We start from the raw sequence: 23,076 nt of genomic DNA, 5'->3' as shown, positions 1-23,076 counted from the left end.
AGAGGGGGAAAGATTATGCTTTTTTAATGAGAGATAGGTCTGTGGTTCAATTTGTGTCCTGTTATCAAAAGTCTGCTAGTTGGTAGGCAACATACATCATTACATAAACAAGATCCATTTCTCCTTCCTTTTGTTGCCAATATATGTATGCATATAGCTTGAAAAAGTACATTAATTTGGGGCGCCTGGGTGGCTCAGTGGGTTAAACCTCTGCCTTTGGCTCAGGTGGATCGAGCCCCACGGCAGGCTGTCTGCTCAGCAGGGAGCCTGCTTCCTTCTCTCTCTTTCTCTCTGACTGCCTCTCTGCTTACTTGTGATCTCTGTCAAATAAATAAATAAAACCTTTTTTTTTAAGTACATTAATTTACCCAAAGACTATTAAAACAGCTTGAAGACAGTTATTCCCTCCAGATTTTTAAAATAATGGAACCCTTTCAAACCCCTTTAAAAGCTTTGGAAGCTCTCGGGGAGAAAAGGGACAATCCAGATATGCACATATATACAAAATTGGTGCCCTTGCAGACTAAGAAACTCTGCTTTACAGAGTACAATTTCATTGGAAAAGAAAAATTCTGTCTAGCTCTTTTTGAAAAACATTTATGTACAACAACTTTCTTACTAGAGTGAGCATCTTCTCAAAACATTTTCTAATTTCCCCTTCTAAACTGTCTTACAGTAGGCTCTTCTCCAATTGTATACAATGTTAATTGTGAAAAAGTAGACTTAAACTATTATAAGCAAGAAAACTGAAAGAAAATAAAATATTTATTTTTATTCTCAAAGGAGAATATTAGATGAGGTTAGACAAAATGAGTTGGCTGTGAATTAAAATAGCCAAACCACATGTGTCGGGGATTAAATCAAATTATCTCATTTAGCCCTCAGATATGAAACAAATATTACTATCCCCACATTTCAGAGCCTACAAAACCCAAGACAGACACTCTTCTCAAAAATATGGTCTAGAGTTTTCTAGGTAAAGTCTGATAAAAGGATACATTCCAACATTTCAAATGGAAGAGCTACGCAGCCCCGCATATATTAAGACAAATGAGAATTGAGGTGGGGGGAAGTGTGTGTTCGGGAATTTGGAGTCCAGCAGAGCCAAAACACAGAGTGTATAGTGAGGCAGCTGGGAGTCCCTAACGAGTAGCAAGAGAGCTACAACAGGGGAGTTCCAATCACAGGGGACAATGCTAAAAAATGCAAGTATTTTAGCAAATAGCAAATGGGGAATGACTAAACAATTTCAGACTAGTGACATAAAGTATTTCAGTTCACAAAGATCATTACATCTTCAATCAAAAGCAGCAATCTCCAAAACAGAAGACCAGGGTACTTACATTTGAAACATATATAAAATTGTTGCTGGGGCACCTGGGTGGCTCAGTTAGTTAAGAATCTGACTCTTGATTTCAGACCAGGTCATGATCTCAGGGTTCCAAGATAGAGCCCCACACTGGGCTCTGCACACAGTGGGGAGTCTGCTTGAGATTCTCTCCCTCTCCCTCTGCTGCATGAATGCCCTCTCCACCACCACCCCAAATAAATAAATCTTTAAAAAAATATATTGAGGGTGCCTGGGTGGCTCAGTTGATTAAGGAACTGCCTTTGGCTCAGGTCATGATCCCAGAACCCCAAGGCCAAGTCTCTCATGGGGCTCCCAGCTTCACTGCTTCTCCCTCCGACCTTCTCTCCTCTCATGCTCTCTCTCTCACTGTCTCTCTCTCAAATAAATAAGTAAAATCTTTAACATATATATATAAGTTTTATATATATATGATTTATATATATAATTTATCCTCTTTAAAAAAATAAAAATAGTTGCTGGAATATGGAGAAAAAATAGAGCCTCTACCAATTCATCTTTATTACAGTCTTTATAATTTCTATCTCTGTGTATAACTTTAATAATGTCATGCATGTTCTATAATGTATAAACTATAATGATATACATATACATTAGACACACACACACACACTCACGGACACAAACAAGGTATTGATACATAATCCACAAAGTCTCGTAACATTATATCTCAAAATGGAATACAGTGAACAAGGTATAGAAGCAGGAAAATAGTTAGGAGCCTCAAAAGTAGAAACAATGGGGGCCAAAGGGGCCATTTTGACAGCCTTCTGGGTGTATAATTCATGGGTCTTGATTACCAAACTAGATAAGGGATAGGAAAGTCAGAAGGCTTAACTGGGTACATGTCGGTACCAGTTGGCACACGTTGGTAAGGTGAAGATGTAACAGAAGAAGAAGAAGGTGATGGATAGAGATAAGCTCAATGTCAGCCACAATTAAGTTAAAGGTCTTTGCGGATAGCCAAGGGCAGGCAGCAAAGAAGTGGTCAAATATACAGTCTTGGGGCTCAAGAGAGGAATATGGGCAAGACACAAGCCAAAACCAGACTTGCATGAGAAGGAAGAAGAAAAGTCATCAAGAAAGGAAGCCAAGAAGGAAATCTGAGTCCAATCATGAAAGCTAAAGGAAGAGTCTGAGGCCAAAGAGAGGTAAGGGGACTAAAAAGCAAACCGCAGCAGCACCGTTTGATCATCAAAGAGTGTGTTACTTTTGAAACTGCGTAGAATAAAATTGAATGTGAGGGGAAATGTCCTACTAACTAGTAAGAAAAGAGAGCCAAACCAGCTGATCGGAGATGGGAAGGGATAAGGAGGCTAAAGCAAGTGTGACAGAAGCCAAAACAACAGAAAACTCAGAGGAACGATACCTTCTTACCCAGTGTCATGAAGAGCTCCAAGAGAATGAGCTCTGAGAAGAAAAATCTGTTGAAATTCGAATGGGTCTCTCGGTGTCTGGGGGAAACTTTACATAAGAGCTGGGGATGACAGCCAAGCCCAGCGGGAGCCGGATGAGAGATGACGTGATAAGGAGGGAGCAAAAGGAGATATGTTCTTTACGGAAGTCTGGCAATGGATGGTGATGAAAAACAACAACAAAGGGGCAAAAGGGCCAAAATTCCAGTCAAATATTTATGAAGACAGAAGAGACCTAGATCGTCTGTATAGTCTGCATTTCCCACTGGAGACCCATGGACATCTTATGAAAGTCTGTAAAGATGAAAAATGAATGTCTTTAGAATAAGAGGAAGAAATAGTGACTAAATAAACAAGGTCTACACCCTACATCTCGAGTACCCCACAATCTCTTCTATGCTGTGCTTCCTATTCCTGAGCCCCATTCAACCGCCGCCCTCTGATGCTCAGACTATGGAAGGAAGTCCCCTCAAATCGTCGGCAGGGGACTTCTCTCATTCATTTGAAATGAATGAAAGTTCAGTCATTCATTTGTCGAATCAATATGTGTTGAAGACCTTCTCTATGCTAGACCCTGTGCTAGACCTTAACCAAGCAATGTTGAGCAAAGAGGAACAAGTGAAGTAATCCCACCTATTCTGTATCATGTAATTCTTAGGAGACTCGAATGAAGTGAGGCTTATGAAAGAACTGGAAACTATTTTTTTTAAAGATTTTTATTTATTTATTTGTCAGAGAGAGAGAGAGAGAGCAAGAGCGAGCACAGGCAGACAGAGTAGCAGGCAGAGACAGAGAGAGAAGCAGGCTCCCTGCCGAGCATGGAGCCCGATGTGGGACTCGATCCCAGGACGCTGGGATCATGACCCGAGCCGAAAGCAGCCGCTTAACCAACTGAGCCACCCAGGCGTCCCAGAACTGGAAACGATACACACCATGGTGCAAACCCTTGACCTGTGCTGTCCATTACAAAAGCAATTAGTCACAGGCAGCTCCTTAAATTACATAAATTAAAATTAAAATTACGGGCGCCTGGGTGGCTCAGTCCATTAAAGGTCTGCCTTGGGCTCAGGTCATGATCCTGGGGTCCTGGGATCAAGCCCCACATCTTGACTGCTTCTCCCTTCTCCCCCTGCCTGCCACTCCCCCTACTTGCACGCGCGCTCTCTCTCTCTCCCTGTCAAATAAATAAAATCTTTTTAAAAATAAAAAAAATAAAAATTAAATTAATATTAAAAATTCAGTTTCTCAGTCCACTAATCACACCTCAATGGCTACATACGGTAGCCCTCATGTAGAACATTTTCGTCATCTCAGAAAATTCTACTGGAGAGCAATTTCCCAGCAGCTGAAAACAGAAACACCGACGAGATCACGTGCATAAGAGCAGAGGGAGAAAAACAGTGATGCTTTGATAACAGCACAACAAACCACACGCTCAGAGAAAAAGAGCTGATGCTTTTGTAACATTTTAAAACTACTAGAAAGAGAAAATGTAGTCATAATAAAGCTATGGTAAGAGGTAACTTTTACTGAGTGCTTCGTGAGTCCCCAGAAAAAAACTAAGTGCCTTACATTAAGTATCAGATTAATCCGAAGAACAATCCTGCGAAGTAAGTGCTATTATTTTCTCTGCCTTGTAGACGAAGAGACTTGAGGCACTGATAGGTTAAGTAACTTGAGATAGGTCACAAAGTTTCTTAACAGGAAAACTTTGGGTTAAAACTATACTACAGGGGGAAAAAAAAAGGTTTGCCATCCAATAACTGTGTAGACATTGAATCAACCTGGTTAAAAAAAAAAAAACCTCCTGGGCGCCTGGGTGGCTCAGTGGGTTAAAGCCTCTGCTTTCGGCTCAGGTCATGATCCCAGGGTCCTGGAATCAAGCCCGGCATCCAGCTCTCTGCTCAGCAGGGAGCCTGCTTCCTCCTCTCTGCCTGCCTCTCTGCCTACTTGTGATCTCTGTCTGTCAAATGAATAAATAAAATCTTTAAAAAAAAAAAAAAAAGAAAGGCCAAAATTAGCAAGACAGGAAACAACTATGTTGGAGAGGATGTGGAGAGAGAGGAACCCTCTTACACTGTTGGTGGGAATGCAAGTTGGTGCAGCCACTTTGGAGAACAGTGTGGAGATTCCTCAAGAAATTAAAAATAGAGTATCCCGGGGCACCTGAGTGGCTCAGTTGGTTAAAGCCTCTGCCTTCGGCTCAGGTCATGATCCCAGGGTTCTGGGATCAAGCCCCACATTGGGCTTTTCAGAGGGAACCTGCTTCCTCCTCTCTCTGCCTGCCTCTCTGCCTACTTGTGATCTCTGTCTGTCAAATAAATAAAATCTTTAAAAAACAAAACTCCTGAGGTGATATGATTTATACATGTGTCTTCACACACTCAAGCCTTCACTGGTATAGTTGAAATCACAAAACATGTTTTCTAAATCAGTCATTATAATGCTAATTGCATAATGGCTTAGTGTAATTATATGGTTCTTTACCAATCTTTATTGAAATGTACTATACTCTTGGATGGGAAAGCACATATTGAGTACCCAATACACCAAAATAATGTATCTGTGTCAATAATATACTCGGTATTTCTCTGAAACTCATTATTTAATTTCCTATCATGTCTTTCTTGTTTTTGTTTTTAAAGATTTTATTTATTTATTTGAGAGAGAGAGAGATAACACAAACGGGGGGAAGGGCAGAGGGAGAAGCAGATTGCCTACTGAGCAGGGAACCTGACACAGGACTCCATCCCCGGGCCCCGAGATCATGACCTGAACCAAAGGCAGATGCTTAACCAATTGAGCCACCCAGACACCCCTGTCATCATACTTCTTGAAGTATAAACTATGGACCCCTATTCCATCTCTCAGAAATGCTTTAGTTTTCTCGTGAACTAGCTGAAAAATGTGAGCTCTTTCTCCTTCTCTGTGAAATAGGAAATAGTAAAGATTGTTAGAGATACACGTTGATAGTCATATCAAAAAAAAAAAAAAAAGTCACCACTGAGATTTCTGATTTCTTTAGTGTTTTAAAGATCCAGTTTGAAGATCTAATTTTAAAGCTGGCTCAAAAGATCAGAGTCAAATGTTTGAATCTGTTTTTACAGGATATCCTTGACTGACTTTACACTAAAAAAATTTAACACACTTGGTCTGTCTTCCTTGGCTATGAAACACCTTTTACAGGAATGGCCGGTAAGGTGGGGTTAGAGTGTGTGTGGAAAGGGGTTTGAACAGAGAATGTGTGTGACCCATCTTAATGCAACATGTCCTTATATTAATCAAAATATGTTTTCTGAAATAATCACTTATATTCTGGCCCTATACCTAGAAATGTAAGGGATATTCTCAAGGGACTAAACACGGAGCAGATCCAGTTTCCCATTCCCCTTAGTTTTCCTGCTGTATATCACATTCAAGTTGTTCTTTAAGCCTTAGTCACTGGATCTGAGAACCTGAAGCAAGAAACTGCCTTTATGACTGGCCTTATTAATTTTTCCTTTGTTATTGCCAAGAACTGAAGAAGACTAAAACAGACGACCTCCCTATTTCAACTGCAGGAGGACTGGACATGGTACCTCTGTCACTTTTAACACCATTCTTCTATCTCTGGACCAAAAGTTTAACAAATCTGCAAAAGTAAGCACAGGGACTCATATTGATTATACTATTACGCTGTTTTGCATTAAAGAAAAACTCACCTAGTAGTTTTAATTCTATCATAAATAAAACCGCAGGTTTCCATATTCACAAAGAGAATAGATCTTTGATTTCTTCTTTTAATCACAAATAAAATTCTGTGGAATTTGGGATACAATTCGGTATTTGCAGGTATTAGAAAAAGAAAATAATAGTCAAGTAGTATTCCGACTCCAAGTTTAGAGGTATAGATACGGACAAACTGAAAATTGCAGGGTTCTTGTGGTGACTCAGGGTGTCAAAGCCATATCTGTGATGCAGTTTAGACTACAACTCATGTGGTAAGTAATGTTTGAGTTATGAATGTAAAATTGTTTTTTTCTGACATTGATTACATTCTGTAACCCGGTTTGTCACTATTTTTGCATTTGACATCTTATACTTCTTCATCCAAACTTACACGTATAAAATGAGGGGGAAAGAGTCTAACAAGAGCCCTTTCAACAACCCTTCGATACATACGGTTTCTACAAAACCATATCTATCTACACTATGTGGTCCACTACAGCAACGGGGACCACAGAAATATGATAACTTGTGTAATGGGAAGGATATTTGGAAAATACAATGTTTATTCTTCCCCGTGTTTGTATGTAGATGACTTGCTGATCATCCCAACAGTGACTGGGAGACCTCGAATGAGGGAGAATAGAGAGAAGGAGGAGGCCATTGGACCATCAGAATAAAAGGAAACTCAGGTGCCTGGGTGGCTCAGTTGTTTAAGCCACTGCCTTCGGCTCAGGTCATGATCCCAGAGTCCCAGGATCGAGTCCGGCTCCCAGCTCCGAGGGAAGTCTGCTTCTCCCTCTGACCTTCTCCCCTCTCATGCTCTCTCTTACTGTCTCTCTGTCAAATAAATAAATAAAATCTTAAAAAAATAAAGAATAAAAGGAAACTCAACATTCAGCTTCTGGAGTTCAAAGAAGATTTGTCCAAAGAAAAGAGATTGGTAAGCAAGGCCATATGGGAAGAAAGGATGCTATAATTCTCTTAGTTCTCACATGATAAATCAATACAGATCAAATCAACACATAACAAATCAACACCAGGCCCGGAAGCCAGAAAACAGCGGTTTTTATTTGCATGCTTGGTTTTCATTTGTGTTTTCCTCCTATCAGAGGGAAGTCCTGGCCATCATGAGTCTTAGGCATGAGACTGCCGCGGTAAGGAGGAAGCTTGTAATCAGAGGAAGGAAATGGCAAGTTGGGTCCTTTAGATCTTGCACTGCTTTGGGGACGAGGGAGACAAACGGGAATGAGGAGACAGTGGTCCTGACTTCTTCCCAGTTCCCTTCAAGGCCAAGGCTCAGAAGAGAAGGGGCATGGTATTAAAACATACAGATCTGTGGGGGTCTCCAAGCACCAAAGTTTTTTTCTTGCTCTATCCTGGGGCTCTGGAAAGAGACCACCTTGGGGCGGCTAGCCCATCCATCTGGTGGCGGCCGAGGAAGCCCCGGCGCCCCTCACTTCCTGTGCCGCAGAAAGAGCAGTATCCGAGTTTCCCAGGGAGCCTGTAAAAAGGGCTGCTGAACCAGACTCAGTGTGGTCCCACAACAGACTGCTGTGGACCACATGGGCTGCGGCGTAAGGGTCCTCGCCAAACTCAGGGTGGTCCACTGCGCCAGGGAGAGCATCCTCTAGTCAAATTGAGAAAGACCAGCAGGGAAAGCCAGCAGGGCCTGCAGGGGCCAGGCAGACACGGAGTATCAGCCCAGTGGGGCCTACTCAGCCAGCCAAAGAAACCCACACACCAGTTAATGTAGAAAACTCCCGCGCAAGATCAACACGGGATGCATTCCACATTGTAGGACAGCTGCACGTCTCCCCCTGCTTTTTCCTTGTCTTCTGCAGGAATATTTGTGCAGAATTAACAAGTGCTACAATGTGACTACTGTATTAATGAAAGGAAGGTCAATTTTCATAACCCCTAGTATTTAGAGTAAATACTTGGCTTCCCATTTACTTAAGGTCTGTTTGGGATACAAAACTTGAACTTAATGCTAATTACTTGAGCTGCTTTATCAAAGTTGTTCATAAGGTCACAAAAAAGAAGAAACAGAGGAGGGATGCTGTTATGTACACTGTGAGTTGAGGTCTGAGTTGCAACATAAAATGAGCCACGTGACTAGGAAAGATGAAAAGTCCATAAAAGTTGGGGTTTGATTGAAAATAAAAATCTGAGTGATTATTGTAATAGTTATTTTGACTAATGTCCATGCTTCAGATCTCAAATCTATAAAAAAAACTCAATGTATATCATAAAGGTTCATTAATATTTTGTATGTGTCTGAGATGACAGGGTGTTACAACATTTCTTCCATAAATTTAAGAGAAAGAGTATGGGTAAGTGATGGCGGGATGCCCATGGGAACTGCTACAGAACTGTAACAGCCACACAAATGCTTCTGCTGACTTTTCAGATGTTGGGTCATCACAAATGAGAGAAGGATGCTGTAGAAGACAAAAAACCTAGCCTGCTGTACTTAATTATAGCTCCTTTAAATATAAGTAGGGTGGTGCATATCATATGCCTTACCTAGCAGTGATTTCCCTAGGACTTCCCACTGGACTCAAAAGTCAAGCCCAGGATCACAGAATGAAGTAGGGCAATGTTTACTTGCATCAAACTCCTCCGTTGGTTTTATGTAAATGTGTCATCCAAGATGCAGAATGAAGAATTCAAAAATCTGTCCTAATACCCTCATTTCCTATGACTAGAAGGCTGCCCAGTGGCATTTTAGTAGTATGAGGATCATGGAATAGGATGTAAAGAGAATCTACTTTGATCACCCACTCATCTCACCAAAAGGGGCTTAGACATTGCTTCTGTCCTTCTAGTCCAGGGAGTAAGACCCGACAGAACATAAAAACGTGACAAAACCCGCCAAAGTGCTGAGGCAGAGAACTGAAGTCAGAATGCAGTGTTAGTACCACAGAGACCTCGTTCTTCACACTTAAAGAACACGCACCAATCTGTGAAGCACACTCAAGAGAGATGAAGACTTCCACGGGAATTGGCTAGAAAATAGCCACAATTAAAGACTGTCCTTTGAAAAAGAAAAGACACAAAGTCTTAGGATACTTGACTTACTAACCAGAGCTCTGAAATAATGAACAACTATCTCAGGCTAAAAGCAAAGAACAAGTTAAGGGGGCATATAAGTGGTTATAATAGTTATGAAAGATACAAAACAGGGGCACCCGGGTGGCTCAGTCGGTTAAGCATCCAACTCTTGATTTCGGCTCAGGTCATGATCTCAGGATCTTGAGATCAAGCCCTGCACTAGGCTCCACACTCAACCGGGAGTCTGCTTGAGATTCTCTCCTTGTCCCTCTGCCCCTTCCCTTCTCTCTCTCTCACTCTCCTCTAAGATAAATAAATCAATCTTAAAAAAAGATAAACAAAACCAGTTTGAACTAATGCCTTATTCAGACTTGCCAAATATTTTTCCCAGATACTCAGTAAGGCACTAGACAGTAATAAAAGAATATGCTGTATATAATTACTTATCTCCGGTAAACTTTATAGTCTTACTTAGGGAAATGGCTCCAATCATTCCTAAAATAAGTCCTTCCACCTTACACAAAGTCTCAAGTTCAAGGACATCCATTCAGAATTTTTAAAATTAGTCCGCCCCGCCTGCCCCGCTATCAGAGAGCTTCCTAAAGTGAGCAAACCCAGTCAGCGCCTCTTGAAATGGAGATGGTCACTTCTTCAGATAGCTCCCCTGCTGTGGAAAATGAGCATCCTCCAGTTGGTTAAGCAACTACATTCATCTTAGGTCATGATCCCGGAGCCCCAGGATCGAGTCCCACATTGGGCTCCCTGCTCCATGCGGAGTCTGCATTTCCCTCTGATCTTCTCGTGCTCTCTCTTACTTGCTCTCTCTCTCAAATAAATAAAATCTTTAAAAAAAAAAAAAAAAAAAAAAAGAAAATGAGCATCCTCAAGAGACCCCAGAATCCAACAACAGTGTGTATACTTCCTTCATGAAGTCTCACTGCTGCTATGACCTGATTCCCACAAGCTCCAAATTGGTTGTATTTGATACTTCCCTGCAGGTGAAGACAGCTTTCTTTGCTTTGGTGACTAATGGTGTACGGGCTGTACCTTTGTAGGACAGTAAGAAGCAAAGTTTTGTAGGCATGCTGACCATCACCGATTTCATCAATATCCTGCATCGCTACTATAAATCAGCCTTGGTACAGATCTATGAGCTAGAAAAACCAAGACGGAAACTCGGAGAGAGGTGTTCCTACAGGACTCCTTCAAACCACTCGTCTGCATTTCTCCTAATGCCAGCTTGTTTGATGCTGTCTCTTCATTAATTCGAAACAAGATCCACAGGCTGCCAGAATTGACCCAGAATCAGGCAACACCTTATACATCCTCACCCACAAGCGCATCCTCAAGTTCCTCAAATTGTTTATCACTGAGTTCCCCAAGCCGGAGTTCATGTCTAAGTCTCTGGAAGCGCTGCAGATTGACACCTATGCCAACATCGCTATGGTCCACACCACCACCCCGTCCACGCGGCTCTGGGGATCTTTGTACAACACCGAGTCTCAGCACTGCCAGTAGTAGATGAGAAAGGGCATGTGGCGGACATCTACTCCAAGTTTGATGTTATCAATCTGGCAGCAGAAAAGACCTACAACAACCTAAATATGTCTGTGACCAAAGCCTTGCAGCATCGCTCCCATTACGTTGAGGGAGTCCTCAAGGGCTACCTGCATGAGACTCTGGAGACCATCATCAACAGATTGGTGGAAGCAGAGGTTCACCGACTTGTCGTGGTTGATGAGAATGACGTGGTCAAAGGGACTGTATCACTGCCTGACATCCTGCAGGCCCTGGCGCTCACAGGAGGAGAGAAGCCCTGAGCTGGGGAAGGGGTCAGGCAGCACCAGGGGTATGCCCCCCTCACTGCCTGCCCCACGTTCTAGCAACCCTGGATGAATCCTTGAGAATTGTGACTCTGTTCCCTGCTCGGGAGCTGGGGAGGGTGCGGGGCGGGGGGGTGCGGGGCGGTGAGTGGAAGGAGAATGGATTTTCAGCTATCCGTATCCTAACACAGCCTAGCCCATCCTAGCCCTTGCCCTCTTAGATGGAGCCCCCTTTCTGGGTGAATGATGGGCTGTGTGCCCCTCAGGCCAATTCTGATCTCTAAGAGATCCCCAGACCTCACCCAACCTTCACCTCTCTCTCTGTCCCTGACTCCACCCTAAGATAATAGTACAACAAAACTCTTCCTAAAGATATTTTTATTCATCCTGTTTCATGCTGTATGGAGGAGGCTGAGTCCATTTAGTGACATTTCTTCCCATAATGGGAGGTGGGAGGATTATAGGGAGGAGGGTCGTTGGGTTCCTGTGCTATGTGCAAATGAAGGGAGATGGAGGGTTATGTGGAGGAGGAGGGCAGAGAGATTAGCTGAGGCTATTGCTTTTCATGGCAAGCCTAATTAAAATGAGAAGAACCTCTTAAAAAAAAAAGAATTTTTAAAATTAGGTATCTAGACCAGGTGGACTGCAACTGAAAATCAGAGTAAAATACCTGGTGTCTAGAAAGAACAAAACCAAGGATTCAGCTCCTCTCGCAGAATCGTGCATTAGAGGAGCAATTATCTTGGCCTGAATATGGCCCTCACATTTTAATTCACAGTTCCCATAATCTAATCACAGATGATTTTCAAACAGAAATATTATTTCTGTGCTACGCTTATTTTTCCCCATTGTTCTAGTTTTCTTCGGCATATATCACTAACTTCCACTTCATCTACCTTAACGATGCTCTGCAGGCACGGGGATGAAAAGATCCCATCAAGAAAGAGAGGACTGAGAATGACACAATAAGGAACCCACACACACACAAAAATATTTACAAAATACCAAAGTGAAGTAACTAGCATCGATCCTCATAAATAATTTTACATTTAAAGTTAATAGTGGATGATCTAGTAGGAAAAAGAAAACAATGAAACACACACACACACACACACACACACACATATATATCCTGGTAGCAAATTATCTTCCATAAAAATATTTATCATGTTAGAAACAGAAATAATGAAATAAAAGATTTACAAAACTTCTAGAAATATTTGAATTCCTTACAATAAGCTTCCCACTTACTAACATGTAAGTTTATAAATAAGTTGTACATGGAAAGAAATTAAGTACAGGCTTTAAAATGTGTTTAAGCAGACAGACTAGGCATGTGCGGGGTCTATTTTACTACAAATAGAGTCTATACCTTTTAAGCAAAAGAAGTTCATGTAAATAAAACCAAACACTAAAGTGTATTTTCATAATAAAATACATCTTGTATTTAGAAAGTACAATTACATTTTTCCAATCCTCACAGAGTCTTGATAATCATTCCTTCATGACTCAATAATTTTATTCTTCTTTTTTTTTAAGATTTCATTTATTTATCTGAGAGAGAAAGAGAGAGAGCGTGTGTGCACATGAGTGGGAGGAGGGGCAAAGGGAGAAGCAGACCCCACAGGGCAGAGAGCCCGATGCAGGGCTCGATCCCAGGACCCCGAGATCATGACCTCAGCTGAAGGCAGAGGCTTAAAACTAAGGCTCCCAGGTGCCCCGATACAGTTACCTCTGAAAGGCAATCATTTAATTTAAGAATCAAGGTCCAGCCTGCATTATCTGCATTAGCTTTGTACCCTAATTTAAAATAACTGTTTCCAATTTTGTTCCAATCCCCTAGATATATATCTAAAAACTTCAAATTCTTTGTCCTTTAATGTCACATCAATGACTAAACAGTCATCCAGAATTCTCCATACAGTTTGTATCTTTCCATATTCAATTCTTTATTACAAAAATGGAGTTACGTTTGCAACACTTTAATCCTAGTCTATATAAACAAACTCCTTTCCTGGTACCTGTTCACAAAGGGATAGAATAGGCCCTGTAAGACATTTTAATACGAGGACATAAAAGCATTAGCTTCTATCTTTCACATCTGAAAGATCTTCAGCCATCACTCTGCTTCCTGATTATTTCATTCAACAATTCAATCTTTAATTGCCTTCTTTTTGCCAATAATGACTATAAATACATGTATTATAAAATATGCGAAACCAACCTAAAAGGAATTACATAAATATAAGTAGTATTTCCATATGAATCCCTAGTAATTACTTTGATGAATGGCTGACCTTAGATTATATTATAAGCTAAATTGTGCAGGCGAGTAAAAATGAGTAAAATTTATCATTTAACATCTATCTAAAAGAATGGCTACTACTTGACAGATCTTAATAATTTAGTAATATTGTTTCATGCCTCATTTAATAAGAAAAGATGCAAAAATTGATTTCTCTCATTCGATTTTTTTTTCTTTTTTTGTGGCTTGCAAAGCCCACCACTGTCTCTTTTTGATCGGGGCACAGGTCATGAGAACTTCCAAATATAATAGGTTATAGCACCTACTGACTTTTCTATAGATTCAAGGAAGGACTCTGCCTAGGAAGTTCCTAGAGTCACCAAAATAAGAAATAGTCTTCCCATTATTCTAGTGCTTTTTTCATAGTTTCATTCCCTGGCAACCAGGAGCAACTCCCAAATCATTTCTGACTTGTACATGCTTCCCACCTGGGACAAAGACACTCCTTCACAGCACCATGACAACCACGCCAGCAACACAAGCGCTTGGGATCGTGCAGGAAAATGAAAATCCTGAAAGGAAGCTAGGAGATAAAGGCTTACTATTCCTTGTTTCCCACTGGTAGGAAGTAATTACAAAAATTACTTTAACACAAAGCTTCTGGTGAGTGAATAGTTTGTAATTTGATGGGAGAAGCTTAAGGGCCCAGGGATTAAATAAAAATTATGAAAAGCTGAATGATGTTATCCAAGTACGGGCCCCCCCTTTCCCCCCAAAGAGACGGCCTAAAGCAAACTTCTTATGGGTGACAATGCAGACATTCTTCGGAGATGGTCAGGGGTATGTTTTGTTTTTCATCGGAGTTTAGGCTCAGATGATTGATTTAACAGTGGAGGTTAAACCTTATGACGGTTTATTGGTTGGTTATTGGAGGTTAAACCTTATGACGGTTTATTGGTTGATTAACCATGCTGTTACCAAATGAAATTTCAAAAACCAGTAAAATATAAAATCATTTTGTCCGAACTGAATGCACAGAAATGGATGTGATATCCATCCTCCCAAAGCAGAAATCAAAAAGAGAAAAAAGAGTGAAATTCAACTCTCCCCCCCCATGATGAAGTAGATAAGGGTTTTTTTGACATGTTCTTTCTCATAAGCATGAACAGTTTATGTTTGTTGTTTAATGAAAAGGATGGTGTTTCTTTGCCAGAAACTGGCAGGACTATGTGTTATAAACACCTGCCAATTCTACACTGGGAGAGGTTGTTTATATTGCCAAGCGTAAAACCGTTTTCGGTCTTAAAAGAGTAATTCTAAAGCAGAGTGCTGCGTCTGTGATCTTACAAGTTCAATATATTTTCAAAGAGTTCCTCACATTTTTCCACATTTCAAAAAAACAATACGACTTCCTTACGAAGAATTAAGGAAAGAGAATCTGTGAACTATATGGAAATGGTTGCGGGTTTGTGTTATTGTTGAATCATAGCATTTATGATCTCAACAGGTTCAAAGCTGTGAGTGACTTTTCTCGAAAACCCAGATAAATACTTTAAGAGGATAAGGAATCAAAAGAGCTGTTTGCTTTTCATCAAGTGAAACAGCTCAGTGTTCTTGAGTGTGATCGAAGCCTATTTTCTGCTTTACGATTAGTTTTGTGTTTGTGTTTTGAGGATACAATGTCTTCCTCTCCCATAGCGATAGGTAGCAGATATCTTTGATGGGCTTCCAATTCTGTGCAAGGAACACTTCTGATTCTCAGTACGAACTTGGAAAAGAGAAAGTAGAAGGCAAGCAAAGACACTCTAAGCATCCACGAGACGAAACCTGTCCCCTGACCCCAAGCAAACCTCTACCCATCCCTTCCCCACCATGTGCGTAAGGGCAATCGTTCGCCGACTCTGACACATGATTATGAAAATATACTGTGCATTCTGTATTCACTCACTCTTCCAACGGATCTTTGAACTCAAATATCCAAAATTATACCCCCTTGTCATCCTCCATCAACCTTATTGCTGTTTCTCATTTTAAATACCTGAATTCTGAAAAGAGAATCTTCTCGCCTTTCAGATTAGTATTCTGAGTCCTCCTTGCTCACCCTCTCTCTCCACCCCCAAGAGAGATGGCATCAAATCACCCCATCGGCTGTACTTCAGTCTCAGTCCAATTTGGCTCCTTCTCTCTGTCTCACTTTTATCACTTCGTCCAGAACATCACTGGTTTTAATTTGGAACCCTTGCTCCAAACTATGGAAATTAAACGAATGTCAGTTCTGGGTTGCTAAGCTGACAAAGCAACACATGTCACCGGGCGATTACAGAGACAACCAGCAAAATACAGCAGAGTGTTCATTCGTGGGGGCCCCACTGCTGAAACTCTGACCGGATGATTTGCTGTCAGGGAAATTTATGAAGACCGTGGCCCTCCAATGTATTTCTAAGTACCTCTTACGTATTTTAATCCTCTTCTAATAACTCACTGAAGAAAGACCACTTGTGTCTCGTACAATAATATCCTGAGTTGGTCCAGACAAAGCACTATTTCACGTGATACTGTAGCTTTCATTTATAAATCAATATACCGTCTAAACCTACCTAGAATCTGTTCAGTTCTACATTTTAGAATGATGGAATAAGGTATAAAAATATATTCTTAATTTCACTTGGAAAGTATGTAGTCCATGAAAAAGCTTGGCTCTCGGTCTTGTGACCAAGAAGGTAAAGAAGAATTTCAAAGTTATAATATAGTACTTAAAGTTCTGAATCTGAATCTCTTTTTACCCGAAAAAGACATTTACATTTCTGAAATATATGGTTATAATGTAAGAGTCTCAAAAGGCCGTAACTGATAATCACTCGCAACTCAGTTCAATCAGAACGTCATAAATAAGAAAACAGAAGTTGTTAAGCTCATAGCAAGGTTTATCATAGAACATTCTATGTTATGTATTGGATGAAGTTTTAAAGTAATTTTGAATTAAGAAAGGAACCTCTCCTCCTGTGATGATTGCTGAAAATCTTTCCAAAATGTATTTTATGGCCTATTTCAACTATAAAATAATCTTCTACTCATAATTGAAAAATTAAAAATCAAGTCTTCAGTGCCTGCATTCTTAAAAACAACTCATTATAGGGGCGACTGAGTGGCTCAGTGGGTTAAGCCGCTGCCTTCGGCTCAGGTCATGATCTCAGGGTCCTGGGATCAAGCCCCGCATCGGGCTCTCTGCTCAGCAGGGAGCCTGCTTCCCTCTCTCTCTCTCTCTCTGCCTGCCTCTCTATCTACTTGTGATCTCTCTCTCTGTCAAATAAATAAATAAAATATTTAAAAAAAAATTAAAAAACAACTCATTATAAAATCAGAGTTAAGTCAAGGTTGATGCTACTTGAGATGTTAAATAGTTTTCTAAATTAATGTCCAAACTGCCTTAATCTCACCTAATTCCTTTAACTTTATACACACTGACTTCTAAATTATTTTTCCTAATCTAGTATCTAAAAATGCAATAGGGGGGCGCCTGGGTGGCTCAGTGGATTAAGCCGCTGCCTTCGGCTCAGGTCATGATCTCAGGGTCCTGGGATCGAGCCCCGCATCAGGCTCTCTGCTCCGTGGGGAGCCTGCTTCCTCCTCTCTCTCTGCCTGCCTCTCTGCCTACTTGTGATCTCTCTCTGTCAAATAAATAAATAAAATCTTTAAAAAAAAAAATCCATTTCCTTCATTAAAAAAATAAATAAATAAAAATAAAAATAAAAATGCAATAGGTATTAAACATAGTATTCCCCACAATTTTCTTATTCCAATTGGAAAAAAAAAAATCTCTCCTTCTCTGTAAGTATTAGACTACTAAAAATTACCAGGACTGATATTTCTAGAAATGGATACCCCCAGGGACTGAAATAGAGCAAAAGAGTAAAGCCTGGTGAGACTACAGGTGTGACGGAAGGAGCAATTGGGAGGAAAGTCACAGTACCTTATGGACTAAGGACGTTCCAGTCCTCTACTACAATTCTATAGCATAGGGGCTACACTTTACTAAAAGATATATTACCATTGCCTCACAAAAGATATTAGATATCATTAACAATTAAACTATAGAAAAAGTACAGCTGGGGCGCCTGGGTGGCTCAGTGGGTTAAGCCTCTGCCTTCGGCTCAGGTCATGATCTCAGGGTCCTGGGATCAAGCCCCGCATCAGGCTCTTTGCCCAGCAGGGAACCTGCCTCCCCCTCTCTCTCTGCCTGCCTCTCTGCCTACTTGTGATCTCTGTCTGTCAAATAAATAAAAAAATCTTTAAAAAAAAAAAAAGGAAAGAAAAAGTAGTGCATCCTACTATCTAACTTTTCACATAACCAGTCTTCTGATTTAGAACGACATTTTTAAAACATGAAAATACAAATGATAATTAATAAGAATGTATTCACAACACGAAGGCAAGCAATGCCTAACTGTTCAACTTTATTTAAAACTCCTAAACATGTGGGGCACCTGGGTGGCTCAGTGGATTAAGCCGCTGCCTTCGGCTCAGGTCATGATCTCAGGGTCCTGGGATCAAGCCCCGCATCGGGCTCTCTGCTCCGCAGGGAGCCTGCTTCCTCCTCTCTCTCTAACTGCCTCTCTGCCTACTTGTGATCTCTCTCTGTCAAATAAATAAATAAAATCTTAAAAAAAAAAAGAACTCCTAACGTGTAAATCTTTGTACAGTTAGTATCATTGATGATTAATAACAGTAACAGCTAGCGCTGATTGCCTATCTACTATTATCGAGGGCTAAACTCAACAATCTGCATGTATTATTTCTAAGACACTATAATTGTGCAACATATTTGAATTCGTTGCTCACAGATAAACTGAGGCTCAGACAGTTGAACTACTATTCTAAGGTCCCAGAGCAACTTGATGTTTCAGAGCTATTACTCGCATTTGCCTAAATATTCTCTTCCGATTACACCACAGTGACCCTGGAGGACAGGCACACATTTCATAGTATTGCATCTATTAATTCAGTGCTGTGGCTTCAGATCAGAAATTTCTCAAAAACTCTCCAGGCCGAGTTAATGTAAAATTCACTTTAAATTGTACTATTCCATTAGTATGGCACATTAAAGGAAACGCGGTATCTGAAAATCAAACTAGGTAATAACTCTCAGGAGGCAAGATATCTTGAATCTAGAATCTAGATGGTCAACTTAAGATTATTTATATTCCTGACATTTTCCCTGGGGAAAATTTCTATTATCTCTAATCAGATAATTGGCCTGACATAAGGAAATACAGACTTTTTGAAATTTGGTTAAAAAACATAAATTCTCAAATTTCCTTTCTTTTCCATTAAGGGAACTTCTATACCCAACTTATAAAAACATCTCTTTAATAACAAATTAGTTTCAGATTTCATTAAAACACACAAAATTAGAAAAGCTTAACATGCCATAATTTAATTGACTTGAGCGGTCCAGCCTATTTTGAATTAAAATTTGGCAGAATCATTCAACTCATTCTCTCTCCCATATTGTAAAAAGATTTGCAAAATAGACCTTAAAGTCACATAGCATTTGTATTTTCAAATGTGCCTACCACATATCGATCTCTTTGCCATGTCAATATATCTCATTTTAAAGGTCTGAATAATATTAAAAACTCATAAGAACTCATAATTTAGAAAGCAAAGATATTTTTAAGTTTTCACAGAAGAGAGAGAAAAGGTAATTTTAATGTGAAACCTTAACAGAAATCATAAATAGCAAACAGACTGTCAACACAATAATGCACTGGAATAAAATAATAATAATACCAGTAACATTATATTCTGCTATGGGTTTCAAGAAAGTTGGGCCAAATTTCATGACTTATGAACTTCTTTCACTACCTTCATATTATGCAAAAGCACATGATTATCACACTCTCTTAACTGATTGGGAGAGGTGTTTTCAAGGTATCTTAAAATTATGGTTAATTATTAAGCCTTGTCAAAGATACCTACCTCTGTATTGGCAGTCGTGGGACACGTTTCCAGAAGCCCATTCTACCGCTGATCTCTTGTAGACAACATGAATCCTTCCATTTTCTTCCTCCATCTGCTTACCTCTTTCCAAAGGTTCAATGAAATACTCATCATCATCACTTTTTATCATTCCAGCCTAGAGAAAGCATAAAATATGTTAATTAAAAAAAATTAAAAAAAGATAAAGTATCCATTATCTTTAGCTCACAAGTACCTTTTTAAATGGCAAGAATATAATTTGTGAAAACTCATGCTTTTTCTTTCACTTTTGGCTATAAATTTCACATGGTTAAATAATTCACATAAGATAGAAACTCATAAATGACAGGAATAAAATAATTCATATAAGGTATAATAAGAAATTTACATAGAGTAAGAATAAGAAATGACACAATGTATGCACTTCGTTAGCCTGCAAAAGAAGTGCGTTTATAGATTCTACTTGGTATTTTATCTCTAAAAGAAGTCTTACAGGGGAAATAAACTCAACGAACACCTCCAGTATCCCATAATCACCCATTGTGGAACTGCTGCCCATGCATGGCTCGTATTTTTTTTTTAATTTTTATTTTTTTATTTATTTGACAGAGAGAAATCACAACTAGGCAGAGAGGCAGGCAGAGAAAGGAGGAAGCAGGCTCCCCGTGGAGCAGAGAGCCCGACATGGGGCTCGATCCCAGGACCCCGGGATCATGACCTGAGCCGAAGGCAGAGGCCTTAACCCACTGAGCCACTCAGGCGCCCCTGGCTCGTATTTTTTTTAAGTCATTTACATTTTCCTTCCATACTACTATAGTAGGAGGACAATGAGTTCCTTTAAAAAGCCTCTTTAAGTTTCAGTGGAAATACTGCATTTCCAATATTTATTAATTTGAGGAACTAACTCATATTTGTCCTATCTTCATCTAACACTTGATGGTTTTATACATATTTTTCCCTCCTCCAGCCCCAAGCTTCCCTACTAAAAAAGTTATGCTTGCATTCATTAATAGAGTCTTTTTTTCTGGCTGTTTCATCTTTTATTTAGAAAATCCCAAGACTATGTTCAGTACTATGGCTGAATAGAAATGATGTCTTTTGTCTGAACTTTGCTCTTCATTAGGTATCAAGCCCACATTATAGTCAAATAGTTACAGCTCACATTTCCAATTTAAAGGTCATACATTAATATGTAGTATGAATTTAAATTTTTGTGCTTTTTATTTGAAAATTAAATCAGAGAAATAATGTGTTAGCGTGGGAATTGTAATTGTTTAGGAAACACACGTTGGATCTAGAAGTAAGCCCTATTTTTCTCCTGAGGCCCTTGGCTTATTCTATGTTTTCAAGTAGGAGATTACTGGCTCTCGTGAAACATGGCCTGGGCCTGGGGGATGCGCATCCTTTCCAGCTGTCGATCTAACAGTTCCACCACTCTCTGCGGAGCAGCACAGAAATGAAAGGCAGGTGCGCCTTCCCATATGGCACTTGCTTGCAACAAACATGGCTGACTGTCGCTCTTCTGTTGCATTCGACTCTGTTTCCTGGTTTCCATTCTGACTTCTTCCACCTGCATGCTCTATGCCCTCCTTCCCCTGTGCAAGCTTCACAGGGAGGTTTTAGAAACTAGGGTGTCCCCCCACGCACTTCTGCACTTACCCTGATGCTGTGCACAAAACAGTCCTTGATTTTATGTGACCACGTCTCACGAAAAACCACAGCCACAGCTCCTTCACTATGCTTAACCCTTACCCTCTCAAAGAAACTTCTAGCTTTCCCTAAAAAGAACACTGAGCTAATGGGCATTGGATATTCATGCTGACCTTCGATACCTAACTCCCCTTTTTGGAGCTGTTTTCTCATCTGCTCTATCACTCTTCCTCTATCCTCTACTGTGAAATGCAGTATTTTTTACAAGGGGCCTTTACTCTTCACCCTTCAAAGTTGTTCCTACTATCAATGGATCTCCTCTACAAATAGAATTTCCAACATTTTTCTCATGTTTTCCAGTTGGCATTTTAATCTCTTTAGCATCAGTGTTCCATTCTTATATCTCTTTTTACCAGTAATTTCAACATCATTGTTTTTGCCCTTCTCAGACATTCATAAAACACATTCAGACTAAGCACAAACACAGTTCCATGTCCCAGGCTTAAATGTCCAAGCTCATCACTAATGCCATCCATCAGTGATCAGCAGGATTAACTGGCTTTATCTCAAAAACACTGGTCTGTTGACCTACACTTACGTTTATAAATTGAGCTTTATCAGCATGGGGCTTCAGCATTCATCTTTATTCTAGTCTTTTCTTCGCACCAAATCCATCCAGTCGCCATGTTCTACGAAGTTTCTTACATTCTTATCCCATCCTTCTATTTCCACCACCACTTCCTTAGTTACAGACCTCATCGATGCCCATGTGGATTACAGAAACTGCCTCCTATCTTGAGGCGTCCCGTAAATCATAAGGTTTCTCCCAGAGGAGTGCCTAACTGTAGATGGAAACAGTGGCCGATGAAACACGTCTGAGCACTGGGCCACGGCTCGTGGGGACACTATGGCTAGTGATGGTGAGGCAGTGAGGATTAGTTCACATGCCTTTAAAAAACATTTCTACATACCTCCTATGGCAAATATTCAATTCCCAGTCCCCATGATATTACTTTCTCCACTAAGCCAGATTCCATTTCCTGGCTCTCTTTTTGCAGTTGGCTGTGAACCACGTTACTGTATCCTACCCAGGGAAGTAAGTGGTAGTGGTGGAGACCAAGAATAGGGCTAGCTCATAAATCCTCCCCTGTGGCCTTCCTTAGGCTGTTTGCATTATGACTGGGTAAACAGAGGTAAAATTTAACACAGCTAAGCCTCTCCCTTAGAAGGCAACAAAAATTTAAGCCAAGTAGAGGTGGTATCAATGGCAAGGCAAGGCTGGGTCACATGACCCCTGAAAACTCCGTGGTCAAAAAATCTGAGAACCTACCCTTTTATTCACTAATTTAAGTGGAGTTTAATTTACAAAGTACTTTATCTGAAGCACATACTAGACATGACAGTAAATAAAAGCGTCTCAAAGATAGGGTCTGTTTGCCCTCTAGTTTAGGGCAATCTAGTCAAATAAACAAAATATATACCTACAAGTATTCAGTGAGGTACGTTACAGAAAGTCCAGAAAGTACGTGATAGTGCCCTTGAGACTCAAATCAATGAGATTTTCTTCCCCCACAAGTTTACTGGGCACACAGCAAGTTGTCAGTAGGAGCTGTTCATTCTATATCCAAAATGACCTAAAATCTATTCCAACTGACATTCCAGCCCTCATCGGGGGGCTACTCACCACCACTTACCATGTGGCTTTTTACCACTACCATTGACTTCCCTGAGTAAGATACCGTCATGTGGCTCAAAGCCCACTGCAAAGAGAACCAGGAAATGGAATCTGGCTGGGTGCCCAGGGAGAAAAGACAGGTGGGTTTTAATGAAGAG

The 23,076-nt window shown here is 40.3% G+C and overlaps 1 protein-coding gene and 1 pseudogene across 1 annotated transcript in view; one reads left to right on the top strand and one right to left on the bottom strand.

Moving 5' to 3' along the window:
* The window catches only part of ADAMTS3 (ADAM metallopeptidase with thrombospondin type 1 motif 3), a 225,541-nt gene that overhangs the window by 131,183 nt on the left and 71,282 nt on the right, over positions 1 to 23,076 (bottom strand). Inside the window, exon 2 of the mRNA XM_045992326.1 lies at positions 19,594 to 19,750. Coding sequence (XP_045848282.1) covers positions 19,594 to 19,750 — 157 coding nt within the window. The remainder of the gene's footprint in view (positions 1 to 19,593; positions 19,751 to 23,076) is intronic.
* Positions 10,188 to 11,389, top strand: LOC123929414 (annotated as a pseudogene).

Source organism: Meles meles, chromosome 2 (assembly GCF_922984935.1).
Source record: "Meles meles chromosome 2, mMelMel3.1 paternal haplotype, whole genome shotgun sequence".
Taxonomy (NCBI): Eukaryota; Metazoa; Chordata; class Mammalia; order Carnivora; family Mustelidae; genus Meles; species Meles meles.
The sequence above is the reverse complement of the archived record's forward strand: the minus strand, read 5'-3'. Positions and strand labels throughout refer to the sequence as shown.